The following is a 17,430-nucleotide window of genomic DNA, read 5'->3' as shown; positions in this document are numbered from 1 at the left end:
AGTTTTAGAGGACAACTATAGTAATGTGTGCAGTAGGCAATGCCCTTCCGGTGCTGATATGGGCTTCTGGCAGTGAAGCTATATGAGGGGACCTATTACTGGGAAGCTTATCAGTCAGCTCGAGGCTGCTGCACAGGCAGCTGCATCGAACGGAGCTACTGAGACATATCATGCTACAGGCATTGTCGAGGTCTGTGTCATCGTGCTGCTGTCTTCAAGCTGATTGAGAGCCTTCATCTGACATCAAGTTCAATGAGAATTAATAATAAAACTGTGAAAGGGAAGCCCAGAACCTCTTCCTTCTGGTCCATGTAGATTTTCAAGTAGTAAATTTCTTTTAGTGTATTTTATACAGGTGCAAATGGACATTTTAATGGATAACAAGGACATGTAGGAGTAGATTAGGAGGGAGAGATGGAACAGAGAAAGGAGAGACTGCTGAACTATTATCTCACAATTTTGTACTCTGCCAGTACAGTGTAGCTGTGTGTGTGTGTGTGTGTGTGTGTGTGTGTGTGTGTGTGTGTGTGTGTGTTTTCCAACACTACTGTCCAGTTGAGATTAAAAAAGCTGTACTAACCTAATGTGCATCACCAAGAGCCAATATTTGATCGCATAGTAGTATAAAATAATGTTAATGCCTTTTTTGTTGAATAAAGAACCTTACGGTCTTCAGTGTAAATTAATAGCCTGATAACTTTTTTATGTATTATTTTCCATTTATTTTCATCAAGAGCAGCAGATGTATTCATAGAATTTTAACAAACTTTGATTCCATGTCCCAAATTATTCCGATTTCAAGTCTTGATTTTACAAACGAACTGGTGCAACTACTGCTGTATTACAATTTTTAACTACCACTCATTAACTGTCTGTATGGAATCAGAACTAACTGAATTGACTTCTGCGGATGAAACCATCACAATACCAGGTTACAAGTGTACCATAAAAGCAGTTACTTTTTTATTTTGTAGTTAAAAATTACATATTCATAAATATTCAAATGTGATGTTATGCTTTACAGAAAGGAGGAAAATGTATGATATAAACTTAATTTTAACAAGATTTGATTTTCTACGCAAAACTTCAGGAAATGAATCTCTTTGACAATTGCTATATGAATAGATAAATTACAGCTAAGGTACTTAATTATTTTTGTACTGCCATTTACAGTTTTTATGCTGCCTTTTACAGAGGTTTCAATGTTATAGTCACATTATTTGCAGCACCTAATTATTTTATCAACCCTTTAAAGATCATCACAATATACTACAGGAGGGGTGCCCATCAGAATAGTCAAGAAAAGACGTGTTGTTGGGAAGAATCCAGATGGTACAAGCTGTGAAGCAGTCTTTTCACTCGAGCACCCCATGTTGTACAGCATGCTCAGCAACTGTGTGGTCTAGCTGCCTCCTGGCCACATTTTGGCTATGGCTATTTGTGCAGACAGACAGCTTGTTAGTGGCCATCCCCCATAAAATGCCTTGCAGTGTTTGCTGCTAAGTTGGTTGACCATATGGCTCCTTTTACAGGTGGCTCTGCCTTTAATGGGATATGAAATGCCGCTGGCAGGACTGGAACGGGTTACAGTGAGAGGATTTATGGAACAGGTCTTGCACCTAGGCCTATTAGACAAGTAAGAGCCTGGGGAAAGGATTTGGTGACCAGGGTGGTATAGGGAGGAACTAGGATATTTTGTAAGTTGGATGGATGTCAGAGTACAACTATGGAAGAAGTGGGAAGACTAATACTCATTTCAAGGCACAACAACAGGTAGTCAAAACCATAGCAGAGACTATCATATAGTTGCTCCAGTTCTGGGTCTTACTGAAGTGTGAAGGGGATGATAAGTGGTTATTTGGGGGATGGTGGGTAACTGAGAAGCCAAGGCACTGGAGATCTGCTACTGAACTCAGTGGAGAGTGTAATATTGGTCTGCGAAGACCTCAGTGAAACCCTCAATATTTTTCATGGAGGACTGCTCACCACTGCGGATGTAGTAAGTGCAGGTGGTAAGGCTGTACGGGTCTTCTTGGTGTGAAATGGCTGGCATTTGTCAAAACAAAGGTATTATTGTTGACTGGTAGGTTTGATATGGACAGCAATACTGATGGAGCCATGTGTGAGGTTGAGGTTGACATCAAGGAAGATAGCTTGGTGGGCCGAGGAGGATCAAATGAAGGTAATAAGGGAGAGGGTGCTAAAGTCACCTGTCTACATACAGAGCGTGAAATCATGTTGTATACAAAGTAGAGACACTTCCACTGTCCAAATTTTATCAGTAAATTGTCGAAGTATTTGTAACAAAGTTCCCAAATTTACTACCCCCCAGGAAATCGATTGTGCTCAAATTATTCTCTCCGAGACACATAGTGATTTGTGGAATGGATACTGGAAAGACAGATTAAATGCCATAAATGTAGAATGTCCATTTCAATTGACAAAAATATTGTGTTTGAATTTGAGTGTGATAGTGAAGTTATGTGGACTTGTATAACAGGTCTAGGTGAAATCAGGTAATTTTTTAATGTGTTTACCAGCCATCCGATTCTGCGGTGACAGTTTTAGAGTGATTCAAGAAAAGTCTACAGTCAGTATTGTGGAAGTGCCATGATCATACAATATTAATTAGAGGTGACTTTAACCTACCAAGTATAGACGGGAACGTCTATGGATCCATTGCAGGTGTTATGGACAGATAGTCTTCGGAAGTACTTCTGAACATGTTTTCCAAGAACTGCCTTGAACAATTAGTTAGACAACCCCCACACAATGGAAATGTCTTGGACCTTGTAGCTACAAAGAGGCATGACTGTATCAAGAGTGTCAGTATAGAAACAGAGATTAGTGATAATGGTGCCGTCAGAGCAACAATGGTTACTAAAGGTATTAAGTCCATCAAGAAGGCCAGGAAAATGTTTAAACAGTTGTTAGTATCCCACTTAGACAATGACTAGACATCATTTAGCTCCAGTATGATGGATGTAGAGGATTTATGGGCAAATTTAACCTGATATAAATCATACTCTGGAGATTTCTGTGCCATGGAAGTGGATTAGGGATGTAAAGAACCCTCCCCCCACCCCCACCCCACCCTGCCCTCCCACCACCCCCTCTCCTGCAGTTCAATAATTAAATTTATAAAATGCTGAGGAAGTGGAGATTGTTGCACTCTCACTTCGAAATAGAGAGCACAAATGTTGTCAGACAAAAGTTGTAGAGATTTGTACCTCTGAAAGGAGAGCAGTGCACAAAGCACACAACAGCTTCCACTATCATACCTTAGCAAAAGATCTTGCTGAGAACCGAAGAAAATTGTGGTCATACATGAAATCACTAAGCAAGGTTGAACTCACTTGTTGACCAGTCTGAGGTGGCAAAGAAGTCAGCAAAAGGAAAGCCAAAGTTTTAAATTATATTTTAAGTAACTGAAAGAACTGAAAACAAATAATTCACCAGGTCCAGATGGAATCTCAATTCGGCTTTACAGTGAGTATTTTGCGGTAATGGGTCCTTACTTAGCCTGCATTTATCGCAAATCTCTTGCCCAGCAAAAACTCTCAAGGGAGTGGGATACAGCGAGGGTGACACCTGCATATAAGAAAGATAAAAGAACTGACCTTGCATTATTGCAACCAATATCCCCAACATCGGTTTGCTGTAGAATTCTTGAGTTCGAATATAATAAATTTCCTCGAGACAGGCAAGCTTCTGTCTGAAAATCAGCATAGATTTAGAAAACATCACTTGTGTGAAGCATAGCTCACCCTTTTCTCACAGGACATCATACAAACCATGGATGGAGGGCAACATTCAAATTCCATATTCCTAAATTTCTGGAAAGCATTTGAAATGGTGTCACAATGCAAATTGTTGATGAAGGCCGGAGTATAAGACTTAGGTTCCCAGATATGTGAGCGAAACAAAGATTTCTAAAGTAATAGGTCGCAATACATGGTCCTCGACAGTGAATGTTCATCCGAGACAAGGGAAGTATGATAGCACCACTTTTATTCTCTATATAGATTAATGACTCGATGGGCAGGGTGAGCAGCAATTAGTGGTTGTTTGCTGACAACTCTGTGGTGTATCGGAAGGTGTCGTCATTAACTGACTCTAGGTATAGACAAGATAAATTAGACAAAATTTCTAGTAGGTGTGACGAATGGCAGCTTGCACTAAATGTAGAAAAATGCAAGTTAATGCAGATGAGTAGGAGAAACAGTCCTTTGACATTCGAATACAGCATTAGTAGAGTGCAGCTTGAAACACATCCACTTCAAATAAGTATCTGGTTATACAATTGCAAAGCATCATGAAATGGAATGAGCATGTCAGGTTCATAGTAGAGAAGGCGAATGCTCAGGTTCATTTTACTGGGAGAATTTTGGGAAAGTGTAGCTTATCCATAAAGCAGATGACATATGGAATACTAATGGACCTGCTCTTGACTACTGTTAGTGTGTTTGGGATCCCCACCAGATCAGATTAAAGGAAGACATCAAAGCAATTCAGAGACAGGCTGCTACATTTGTTATCAGTAGGTTTGATTGGAGTGCAAGCATTATGGAGATTCTTCATGAACTCAAATGGAAATCCCAGGAGGGAAGATGAAGTTCTTTCCATAAGGAACTATTGCGCAAATTTAGAGTAATGGCATTTGAGGCTTACTGTAGAACAATTCTTCTGCCACCAACATACATTTCACATAATGACTATGGAGATAAAAGATGGCAAGAAATTAGGGCTTGTGCAGAGGCTTTTAAATAGTCGTTATCCCTCACTTCATTTGCAAATGGAACAGGAGAGGAAATGACTATTAGTGGTACAAGGTACCTTCTACCAGGCACGGAGAGGAAATGACTATTAGTGGTACAAGGTACCTTCTACCAGGCACCATATTGTGGTTTGCTGAGTATGTATGTAGATGTAGAAGTTCTGGAAGAATGTGGACAGGTTGCTCACACCCTTGATGCATTTCATGAAGAGCTCATCAGTGAATCTGCAATAGGTGAGGGATTTGCGATTCAGGGTAGCTGGAAGGATAGTGTTGTTCTGAACAAAAATTACTGCCACTTTTAAAGGATGTTTACAGTTAGTTGGTTAGTTGTTTTGGGGAAGGAGGCCAGACATAGCCGGCCGAAGTGGCCGTGCGGTTAAAGGCGCTGCAGTCTGGAACCACAAGACCGCTACGGTCGCAGGTTCGAATCATGCCTCGGGCATGGATGTTTGTGATGTCCTTAGGTTAGTTAGGTTTAACTAGTTCTAAGTTCTAGGGGACTAATGACCTCAGCAGTTAAGTCCCATAGTGCTCAGAGCCATTTGAACCATTTTTGGAGGCCAGACAGCGAGGTCATCGGTCTCATCGGATTAGGGAAGGACGGGGAAGGACGTAGGCCGTGCCCTTTGAAAGGAACCATCCTGGCATTTGCCTGAAGCGATTTAGGGAAATCACGGAAAACCTAAATCAGGATGGCCGGACGCAGGATTGAACCATCGTCCTCCCGAATGCGAGTCCAGTGTCTAACCACGAGGATGTTTGTAGCCAGTAGCCTTATGTTACTTCCAGTGCCAAGGCAATTACATACCAAGACCAGTAAATAAACAACTTAAATGTTATTGTTATGTTATTATTTAAATCTTTGTTATTATTATAGTAGCGCATCCAGTTAAGCTTTACATACAACATGCTTAGAATCGTAATGAATGTGATCAAGAAAAACACAGTTGGTAAACACTTGGAAATCTTTTATGAATGCCAAATAATTATGTTCTTTGGGGACTGGTTGAAGTTATCTGTTCTCTGCTTTGCTTTTATGGTTGAAATGATGTATCAACAAAGATGTAGCTTATTACTATCCATAACTGCAGTATTTAAATTAAATAACCAGAAAATATTCATAGATCACCCAGATGAAAAATTATAGATGAAGACTAGCTTAAAAACTTTTTATTGGAATATTGTCACTGTCACTGTTGATGTTGCAATGTTCCTATTCTCAAGCAAGATATAAAGGTTTAGAGCTATTTTCTATTTGACGATATAACAACAGAATACTTGATACAGTGTATTGAGTAATACACTAAAAACTGTGTATTGCATACTCCTACACCAAAATCCTAGGCAGTTACATTACAATGTGTAGAACTACATGTTTCCTTATTGGCATGAATGCGTACTGTGTGATACCAAGCTATTTTCTTTTTCCTAAGCTACATTTCAGTTAAAGTGGTAGTATAATCAGTACTGAAATTTTAAACCACAAATTGGGGATCTTAAAACAATGAAGAGTTCATTAGCAGACTTCAGGTTGTGTGAATCTTGTTTCTTTGTTGTTTGCATTTATTTTTTTCTGATATTATCATTATATGTTGATTTCAGAATTATCACCATACAGTGATGAGTTATTATCAAGGTGTAAAACAGCATGTGGAATGACATTGGAATGTGGACATGTGTGTGCTGGGACTTGTCGTGTGTGCTTTCAAGGTCGTCTTCATTTGCCATGCAAGGAGAAGTGTGTCCGTGTGCAGATATGTGGACATAGGTATGTTTAATATATGGCTCATGTTTTTAAAGGTTTGATACTAAATATACAAACTAAGAAGCATGTGTGCTGCAAATGAAACATGGAATTTAGTTTTAATATGTGAAGGAAATACTTTTACTTTTAAGAACAGCAGTGAAATGTTATTTTAAAAAGGTTACACAGTTTATAATGATGAATTCATATTATAACTTCAGGTCCCAAACTCATGTGTGAAATAGTACAAAGTAATTTATCTATTGGTATTCATTGCTGTGGCAATCAGTGTATTGTGACAGAAGTTATTGTAAATATCTCCATAAAAAAACCAGCAGTGATTGGTTGGACAAATCAGCTAATGCGCGTACCAAATTCCAAAACATTTCATTACATCTTGGGCAGGCATCAGTTGGTAATAATTGTAAGAGAGTGAGCAAAGTTTCAGTTTAATTGTTGTCTTGAAGTGATATATAACCAGTTCCTGTCTGTAGAATTGCCTATAAAGATCAAATAGCAATCTCCAGCAGACCAGGCTTTCATCACATTGGCTGCAGTAAGCTTTAGATGGAAGAAAAATCTTGAAACTGTTCCCCCCTCCCTGTAGTGTGCCGAGAAGAGCATAGGTATATATTCGTCTAGTCAAGTTAATGCATGAATAACATATTGCGGTGCAGCATATGACCTCAAAACAAAATAAATAAATTTCCACCCAAAGTGATATAAAAAATATTTTCACATTTTCCACACTTAGCCATTTAAACATGTTTTGTCCCTGCAGACTGACATTTTTCAAGCCATTTTATGGACTTTTTATAGAAGTCATGAAGAAAATATAAAGATAGTGAATCTTAAATTAAAGTTTCAATCTTCGTCTTTCTAATGCTATATCTGAACATTTTTTTCTAGAATTTTGAAAGTCAAATGTTTTTCCGAAAAAGAAATATATCTGACTTCCAAAACTCTTTACTTTTAATGTTTGAAAGAAATAAGCATGTACAAAAGAACATATTTTATTGGAAAAAACATGCATACAAGAAAAATTCAGTACATAAGTTGGGCTTCTTCTTCTTCTTCTTCTTCTTCTTCTTTCTTTTTTTTTTTTTTTTTTTAAATATATAATTTATTCAGGTATGGTACTCTTTGAAAGAGTCAGGTGTGCAGAGGCCCACATTACACTGCGTACGCCACCATCATGTTTCTTTTCTTGTTCTTTTCTCGGTTTCTTTTTTTCTCCTTATCTGCACGCACTTTACAGCACCTCTGCTGCATTTTGTTTACATGCTGTAGCTGGGATCTTTTCTGGGAACTGTCGTTAAAACACTCGGTGCACACTTGGTGATTGTCCATCTTGTGAATCCTGAAGCCACTCCACACCACCATGAGTTGCTAGTGCTCTCTAATGGTAGCCTTCACACTGAAGCCTTAAATCCTTTACTAACTTCATGGGTTGTTAAATAGAAGAAAATGCTTGACTATCAAACTACTGTAAATATGCATAACCACCTTAATTAACAAAAACTATTCCAGCACACCAGGATAGAACTGATATAAAGCTGTGAAACACCAATCTGAACTGGGTGGAAGATGTCTTTAATCGAAAGAAAGCGATTAAATGAGGCCATTAAATGCTGGATAAGAATGCACTTTGCTGGAGCCATTTAAAATCAGTTTTCATTGTTTATCTGAGTAGTTATAAATTAGCTGCATATTCCTGTAGATCCAGTAAGGATAAAGGAGCTGTCACATTCATAAAAAGGAATATAAATACAAAAATGTAGAAATAAGTAAATTCTCTGTAGATCATGATACAGAAGCATGTGCTTGTGAGTTAATATTTGGAAATGTAACACTTGTGATTGATATAGTATACAGGTCTCTACTGGATAACTGGGGAATTTTCATGAAAAGTCATGATGGCTTATTGTGCTGTCTCTCATACAGAGGGAAGGCATCGTTATTAAGTGGTAATATTAATGCAAATTTCTTGAAGGAATCTGACAGAAAAAGTTATCTAGAGGTGCTGGTAGTCACTTATAATTTGTTATTAGTTATAAACTTCCCTACTCTAGCTGCCCAAGATAGTAGCACAATTATCTATAATTTATTCATACAGCAAGTGCAAGTTAGAGATATACATGCCAGTCCAGTGGTAAAGAGAATGTCACATCACAAAGTACAGTTAGTTTCATTATAGAACCAACATCTGTACAGTTAAGAAATGCTCAAAGAAAAGAGTGAGACTGATCGATGCAAAACTACTGTAGATTTTAAAGGAAGCTTAAAAAGTGATGACAGGTGTAGGGATTACAATTTGCCTAATTCTAGCTCGAAATTCAACATATTTCGTCATGAGCTTGTATCCACTTTTTAAAGTCATCTTCCTAAAAAGCTCACTATATGTAATAATGGGAAGTTATTAAAGAAACCTTCAACCACTACAGGAATAAGAATCTGTTCACAACAAAAAAATAACTTGCAGAAAATAACCAGCACAAGTAATGATCCAGAAATATTTTCATATTATTAACAGTACCATAACATATTAAGAAAAGTTGTAAAAACAACCAGGAGTATGCATATCTTGCCTGAAATTGAGACTGATAGGACATTAAACCCTTAATCTTCCTTCTTTCCTACTTTTTCCCAAGCAGGGTTAGAAGTTGCCGCTGCTTTGGGGCATCAACTTTGCTTGACTTAGGAGATAATATATTGATAGAACTGCACTGTTACAAGAAAGAGTCCAATGTAGGGAAAGTGGAGCAATTTAGTGCTGATTTCAGCCTGTGCTCAGTCTCATAACCATTCTTCAGCAGGAAATGGTGAATAGCCTGTCAATCAGCTGACCTCTTTCACAGTCGCCCCATGCTCCAAACAAGTGTCTTCAGTAGAAGCCCACTAAAGTGTATATTGGCAGAGGAAACTGGGTGTAATACTGCCAGTTGACAGTATTTGAATAGCAATACAGTGGACTGCATATGTATGTGGTGATATTCGAGTATCATGCCGCAGATGTTCCTACATTCTGAACTTAGGCATATATTGGAAGGCAGCCTGTATCTTGCCAGAATGAGTGCAGGTATGCAGTTTTGGGCATGCGTGTGATGCTGCAAAAATACATATGTAGAGTACCTTGTAATGTTCTGGAGGGAGGAGAGTGCAACGATATCTTGTCTTTAGTGGTTGAGTAATTTTCATTGTTTTGCATCTCCTTGAGAGTATTGAAGTTAAGGGCACTCTGCCCAGGAAGAAATTCATACCACGAATGGTACTTTGAGATATGTAACCAATTTCTGCTAGGCCATTTTCACAGTATTTTCTTATCCACAGATGCATAAAGTTACCACTTCTACTTCTACCACTGCCACATCATCATCACCACCACCACCATCACTGTTTTTTGAAATCTGGTAAAAAACTTTTATTTGTCCATTTTCCATCTCTGGGGCTGGCTATGTGTTTTGTCTACATCCATTTCATTTCATTACGATCATAATTATATCTTCCACTCCAGTATGTTGCCTGCTCTGTTTGTTTCATATCTTCCCTAGTTCTTCCCATCATGTCTCCCTCCACAGCTTGTTGAGCAAGTCCATGTTTTTGATAATACATACCAATTGTAAACTTTCTGTTCCACACACATTGATAACTTACTTTCGCAAACTTTATTCAGTTTATAAAGAGTGCTCCCAGCCAGCTTTGTGCTTCTGTTTACATCTTTTTCCATCCTTTTTGTAATTGCCTTCAAATGTCCAGTGTACAAAAATGTATATATATTTGAATGAATCATCACCATCATCATCAATATCATGAGCCATTTGATATCTCTTGCAAGATAAGGTCCTATTCTAGAGTTTCCATCCACTATTGCCTTCTGCTATAGACATCCATGTTGCTTCTGCATATTTTCTAATGTCATGTATCCATCTCTTATTAGGTGATTGTCTTGCTCCTTTCTTATATCTTGAACTCAGTCATTTACTCACTTGGCTACATTAATAAATAGATCATTAAATGGTGTACGTTACATATACATACACTCCTGGAAATGGAAAAAAGAACACATTGACACCGGTGTGTCAGACCCACCATACTTGCTCCGGACACTGCGAGAGGGCTGTACAAGCAATGATCACACGCACGGCACAGCGGACACACCAGGAACCGCGGTGTTGGCCGTCGAATGGCGCTAGCTGCGCAGCATTTGTGCACCGCCGCCGTCAGTGTCAGCCAGTTTGCCGTGGCATACGGAGCTCCATCGCAGTCTTTAACACTGGTAGCATGCCGCGACAGCGTGGACGTGAACCGTATGTGCAGTTGACGGACTTTGAGCGAGGGCGTATAGTGGGCATGCGGGAGGCCGGGTGGACGTACCGCCGAATTGCTCAACACGTGGGGCGTGAGGTCTCCACAGTACATCGATGTTGTCGCCAGTGGTCGGCGGAAGGTGCACGTGCCCGTCGACCTGGGACCGGACCGCAGCGACGCATGGATGCACGCCAAGACCGTAGGATCCTACGCAGTGCCGTAGGGGACCGCACCGCCACTTCCCAGCAAATTAGGGACACTGTTGCTCCTGGGGTATCGGCGAGGACCATTCGCAACCGTCCCCATGAAGTTGGGCTACGGTCCCGCACACCGTTAGGCCGTCTTCCGCTCACGCCCCAACATCGTGCAGCCCGCCTCCAGTGGTGTCGCGACAGGCGTGAATGGAGGGACGAATGGAGACGTGTCGTCTTCAGCGATGAGAGTCGCTTCTGCCTTGGTGCCAATGATGGTCGTATGCGTGTTTGGCGCCGTGCAGGTGAGCGCCACAATCAGGACTGCATACGACCGAGGCACACAGGGCCAACACCCGGCATCATGGTGTGGGGAGCGATCTCCTACACTGGCCGTACACCACTGGTGATCGTCGAGGGGACACTGAATAGTGCACGGTACATCCAAACCGTCATCGAACCCATCGTTCTACCATTCCTAGACCGGCAAGGGAACTTGCTGTTCCAACAGGACAATGCACGTCCGCATGTATCCCGTGCCACCCAACGTGCTCTAGAAGGTGTAAGTCAACTACCCTGGCCAGCAAGATCTCTGGATCTGTCCCCCATTGAGCATGTTTGGGACTGGATGAAGCGTCGTCTCACGCGGTCTGCACGTCCAGCACGAACGCTGGTCCAACTGAGGCGCCAGGTGGAAATGGCATGGCAAGCCGTTCCACAGGACTACATCCAGCATCTCTATGATCGTCTCCATGGGAGAATAGCAGCCTGCATTGCTGCGAAAGGTGGATATACACTGTACTAGTGCCGACATTGTGCATGCTCTGTTGCCTATGTCTATGTGCCTGTGGTTCTGTCAGTGTGATCATGTGATGTATCTGACCCCAGGAATGTGTCAATAAAGTTTCCCCTTCCTGGGACAATGAATTCACGGTGTTCTTATTTCAATTTCCAGGAGTGTATGTGACACACTACTGAATAACTCTTTGAATACATTATACTATTGCCTACTCCTAGTTTTATGCTGTAAAATGAATAACAGTGGATCATCATATTGCGTAAGTGGCTTGCAGTTTATAGGAATTTTACATTTACATTGTTCATTTGCGAAAGAAGAAAAAATGCTACAGCACAAAACACTATTTAAAATTAATATTATTGTTTTATATTTCAATAATTTAATGTATGCATAGCTGCTTTGAAAAACTGAACTGTATCATACTCTACCACCTGAGTCTGCATATTTCTGTGCTTATTTACTGTCTCAGATTCAAGCAGTGACCAATATTAGGATGTGGTAGACATATACACAGATAACTTTATCCCTGTTGATAGCTCTCTTTCTATTCTTGTCTTGCGTCAGATTTCAAAATTCTCTTGCTAAATGTTGTCATTGTATTTTATTTATGTTAAAAAAAAATTTGGCAGTTCCTGCTCTAAATGTGTTGGTCAGGAGAGCAAGCTAGCATAGAGCAGATGAACTTGCTTTGTGGTTAAAATGGCTCTGAGCACTGAGCGACTTAACTTCTGAGGTCATCAGTCGCCTAGAACTTAGAACTACCATATTTACTCGAATTTAAGCCGCACTCGAATCTACGCCGCACCTGAAAAATGAGACTCGAAATCGAGGAAAAAATTTTTTTCCGAATCTAAGCCGCACCTGAAATCTGAGACTCGAAATTTAAGGGGAGAGAAAAGTTTTAGGCCGCACCTCCAAATCGAAACAAAGTTGGTCCATTGTAATATGAGACACAATTTAGGTCAAATGAATGACGATACAGCTATAGTAGTTTGGTTTGAGTCGCAAGCTTAGCAGTTAAGCTTTACCAGGTAGCCGTTGCTACCTAAGGACATCACACACATCCATGCCTGAGACAGGATTCGAACCTGCGACCGTAGTGGTCACGCGGTTCCAGACTGAAGTGCCTAGAACCGCACGGCCACACTGGCTGGCTGAACTTGCTTTCTGGGAGGAAGTTCTGTTGGACTGCATTTAATAGACAACATGTTGCCCGACGTCTCCCAATTTCTTCTTCCATCTTCCCACCTGTTCAGATGATAGAACTGAGCCCGAGCTTGTGCTCTGTCTCCAAAGACCTCGATGTCAATGGAACATTAAACCCAACCTTTGTTCTTTGCTTCAGATGGTAGAGCTGAAGTAACTTAAATTTACAAATCTGTTCAAGTTGCTTCACTTCCACTGTAATGTTATGACTTTCTTCCCTCTTGTTTATAACCTTAGTTTTTGGTTATCCAACATTGACCTGCATTTGTTCTTTAACTCTTTCAGTCAGATATTGATGTTACATTGGAGGGTTTCTTCACTAGAGGCTCCTATTGCCAGATTGTGTGCAGAATGCAAGCTGGTGAATATAACTGGTTTCATCTGGTAATTTCCAGTGGTCAGGTTTTTCAGCTTTTTTGCTACACTATCCACTCAAGCTGTTTTACAAAACAGAGAGACTGATGTTTTAAGAAAGAAAATATGGTCCAAACAGGTGTAATATATTTACTGTCCGTGCTATTAGCTAATTTTGACTGTTAAGCAATTTTCAGGCATTTATGACAAGCCTCAAGCTTCACATCACATTTGACTAAATAGCCAGTACATTTGTAAAGGCACACATCACTTATGATAACTGCTTGAAAATGACTTAGGAGTCAAAATTAGCTATTATCATAGACAATAAATATAATACTGCCTGCTTGGGCCATGTTTACTTTCTTAAGATCTGTACAAAGTCTGGCCAACTTCACTTTCCTCTGTGAAATTATAACCGCTAAAAATTTTCCTGACTCTTGCACTTGAAATTCCATAACCCAGTGACATTAGTGGCTATCACTGGAAATCATGTGGCATTCATTCATTTGTTTAACAATGAAAATAATTATTGATAATATAATGTAAATGGATAGATAAAAAAGTCTACTCACCAGGTGCGGCAGGGGAACAAATACACAAAAGGGTTTAACTTTTACAAGCTTCGGAGCTGGTGGCACCTTCTTCTGGCAGAAGTGTTGAAGGAGAAGGAAGAGGGGTGAAGGAAAAGGACTAGAGAGGTTTAGGGAAAGGGGTGCAGTTCAGAAAAGTCACCTAGATCCCCAGGTCAAGGGAAACTTGCTGGACGGGATGAGAATGAAAGACTGATGTTGGGGACTGCACTGGACAAGATGTGAAAACTTGAGAGCTTAAAGGTGGAAGACAGGGTAATATGCAAGGCAGAGATTACTACTAAAACACCGTGCACAAGTTAATAAGAGTGAAAAGCTAAACGCATTGTGTGTAACAGAGGTGGAAGGGGGACGGCGAAAAATGACGAGTCAGAAAATGAAAGATGTAGACAAGTAAAATGGAGTGAAGAAAGGAGTAGTTACTGTGAAAAAATGCTGAGATGAGAGGAATTAATGTAAATTAAGGCCAGTTGCATGGTGAGAACCAAGGACATGTTGTAGTGGTAGTTCCCACCTATGGAGCTCTGAGAAACTGATGTCTGTAGGAAGAATACAGGTGGCATGTGTGGTGAAACAGGCACCAAGGTCATGACTTGTCATGTTGTACAGCATGCTCTGCAGCAGGATATTGTGTGTCACCTGTACACCCTCTGCATATGCCCATTCATCTTCGCTGATGACTGCATCATAGTAATGGTGATGTAAAAAAGCCGAACCATGTTTACATAACAGCTGGTGTATGAAGTGTCGTTTCACAGGGGGCTCTCCCTTTGACAGTAAATGTTTTGCCAGATCCAGGGCTTGAATAGGTGGTGGTAGGAGGCTGCATATATACTCACGTATTCAATATTCACATTTACAATCCTTCCAGTATATCCAAATCAGTACATGTAGAGGTCCCTAAAACATTACATGGCAGATCTTCCATGTTATTATTTTACAGAACTTGCTTTACAGATGGTACCTTCATATACTGTATATGGTCTTGCGTCTTCATTCCACCTCAAAAAGTCTGGAATCAGTTCGCCATGATGACACTAGAAAGTCAACAGGAACCCTCACAACAATTCCCATACAAAACCTTTGTGTCAACACATTGTAGTTGTGGAGGTATCACCCACCTGGAGTCGCCAGAGTCAGTAGATTTTTCAAAAATTGCTACTTCAGTGTGAGACGCTGACCTGTTAACATTCTCACAGAAGGAACACTGAATAACAGATGCTTTCAGTGCACTTTGTTCAACCCCTTAGTCAATGGCGTAATGTAGGAGGGGTCATGTGGTGCATTGGACGTGGCTGCGCAGGGGCTCAAGCGAAGGCGCATTGCTCTCTCGCTCTCCGGGACCTGAACCACTAACACACTCATGTCCGCCCCCGGTAGCTGAGTGGTCAGCGCGACAGACTGTCAATCCAAAGGGCCCGGGTTCGATTCCCGGCTGGGTCGGAGATTTTCTCCGCTCAGGGACTGGGTGTTGTGTTGTCCTCATCATCATCATTTCATCCTCCTCGACGCGCAAGTCGCCGAAGTGGCGTCAAATCGAAAGACTTGCACCAGGCGAAAGGTCTACCCGAAGGGAGGCCCTCGTCACACGACATTTCATTTCAACACACTCATCTCCTGTTCTCCCAAGCCACTATTTGCATTTTGGTTTTAGCGGCCACCTCTCCACTTCTCTTAAGTACCACAAATGTGTACCCTATTAATAAACCCCTTTGGGGGTCATTCTGGCAATTAATATTTTTTTCTTTTTAATTGACCATCCTGATCCAGATATGTCCAATTTGTGACTGCTTTGCCACCTTTTACATAGCTCCCTTAACTAGATTTTTTAAGTCCTGCTGTTTGGTTGGGACTGTTCCAGTTTGATAATGATTTGGTCATTGCATGCGGGTGAGTTTTCCTTTGTGTTCAGGTTATTAGTAAGATATTAAAATTTACAAATATACAAGAATGGAAATAGTGCAACCTAGAGTAAAATAGTATTTTGGCAACTGAAATTTTCATTCTGTCACTGTCATAATTGCAAATCAAATTTATATGAAACTAGTTATAAGTACAGTTAATAATGTCGTCTAGATTATTTCTTCCAAAATTTATTGCTGGTTGCCTCATGTGTTCAGATGATGTATTTTTTCATCCAGAATTTTTTTTCCATAACATTTATAATGGAATGTGCCTGATGAGATGCAGATATTTGTATTTCATTTTTTAGATACTTTGCTTCAGTTGTCTTTTAACTAAGAGATGTTCTGTTTACCCTCTTTCAAAACAAATACAAGAAGAGCAGGTAGCTTTGAGAGATGAACTAAGGAAGACAACAACAGACGGGGGTGGGGGGCAACAAGGCAAGGCCCAGCAGAAGTCCTTGTATAACAACTGCATTACTAATTTTAATTCTTGCAAGGAGAAAACTTAGAAATGCAGTAAATGAAGAGGCAGGCATAAAGGAGAACAGGCACATAGAAGTGGGAATGACAGAGAGTGCAAAGTGGTGAAGCCAGAGAGAAATACAAAGCATTAGAAGTGTACATTAATATGCAAAATATAGTTGCAGTTTATTGGAAAATTTAATAAAACTTTTAAAAAATTGTATGATTATCTAGACCTAACATGACAATCCAGTAGCAAGCAAAGAAGAGAAGACTGAAAGGTGGAAGGACTCCTGTGTAGAAGAAGGGTAAAAGAATGGACCTAAGCAGCTGGCAGATTCCATGTTCCTAGATTTCTGAAAAGCATTGGACACAGGGTCCCACTGCAACAAAGGTCTGAGCATACGGAATAGGTTCCCACACACTTGAGTGGCTCGAAGAGTTCTTAAGAAATAGAACCCTGCACACTGTCGTTGGCACCAAAAGTTCAACAGAGACAAGGTTATTTTCTGGAGTGCTCCAGAGAAGTATGATAAGAGTGCTTGTATTCTCTATATGTGTAAATTATCTGATGGATAGGGTGAGCAGCAATCTGTGATTGTTAGCTGATGCCGCTATAATGTGTGTGAAAGTGTCATTGTTGGGTGACTGTAGGAGAATACAGGATGATGTACACAGAATGTCTATTTGATATGACAAATGTTAGCATGTCTAACTGTTAAAAATGTAAGTTAATGCAGATGAGTAGTAAAAACAGTACCATAATATTGACTTACAGATTTAGCAATGTGCTGCTTGACATAGATTGATTAAATATCTATGTGTAATGTTTCAAAATGATGTAAGAGCAAGTAAGTTCAGTAGTAGTAAATGTGAATGGCTGACTTCGTTTATTGTGTGAGAATTCTAAGAATGTATAGCTCATCTGTAAGTGAGACACATGTAGAACACTAGTGCAACCCATAGTTGAGTACTGTTTGAGTGTTGTGGATCCTCATTAGGCCGGATTAAAGAAAGACATCAAAGCAATCTTAGACGCGTGCTGCTACCAGTAGGTCTGATCAACACACAAGTATTATGGACATG

General features: G+C 40.3%; 1 protein-coding gene across 1 annotated transcript in view; it reads left to right on the top strand.

Annotated features, from left to right (window-relative positions):
• The window catches only part of LOC124595720 (NFX1-type zinc finger-containing protein 1-like), a 413,636-nt gene that overhangs the window by 311,596 nt on the left and 84,610 nt on the right, over positions 1-17,430 (top strand). The window contains exon 12 of the mRNA XM_047134586.1: positions 6,383-6,548. Coding sequence (XP_046990542.1) covers positions 6,383-6,548 — 166 coding nt within the window. The remainder of the gene's footprint in view (positions 1-6,382; positions 6,549-17,430) is intronic.

This window comes from Schistocerca americana, chromosome 2 (genome assembly GCF_021461395.2).
Source record: "Schistocerca americana isolate TAMUIC-IGC-003095 chromosome 2, iqSchAmer2.1, whole genome shotgun sequence".
Classification (NCBI taxonomy): domain Eukaryota; kingdom Metazoa; phylum Arthropoda; class Insecta; order Orthoptera; family Acrididae; genus Schistocerca; species Schistocerca americana.
This window is presented reverse-complemented; position numbering and strand designations above follow the sequence as displayed.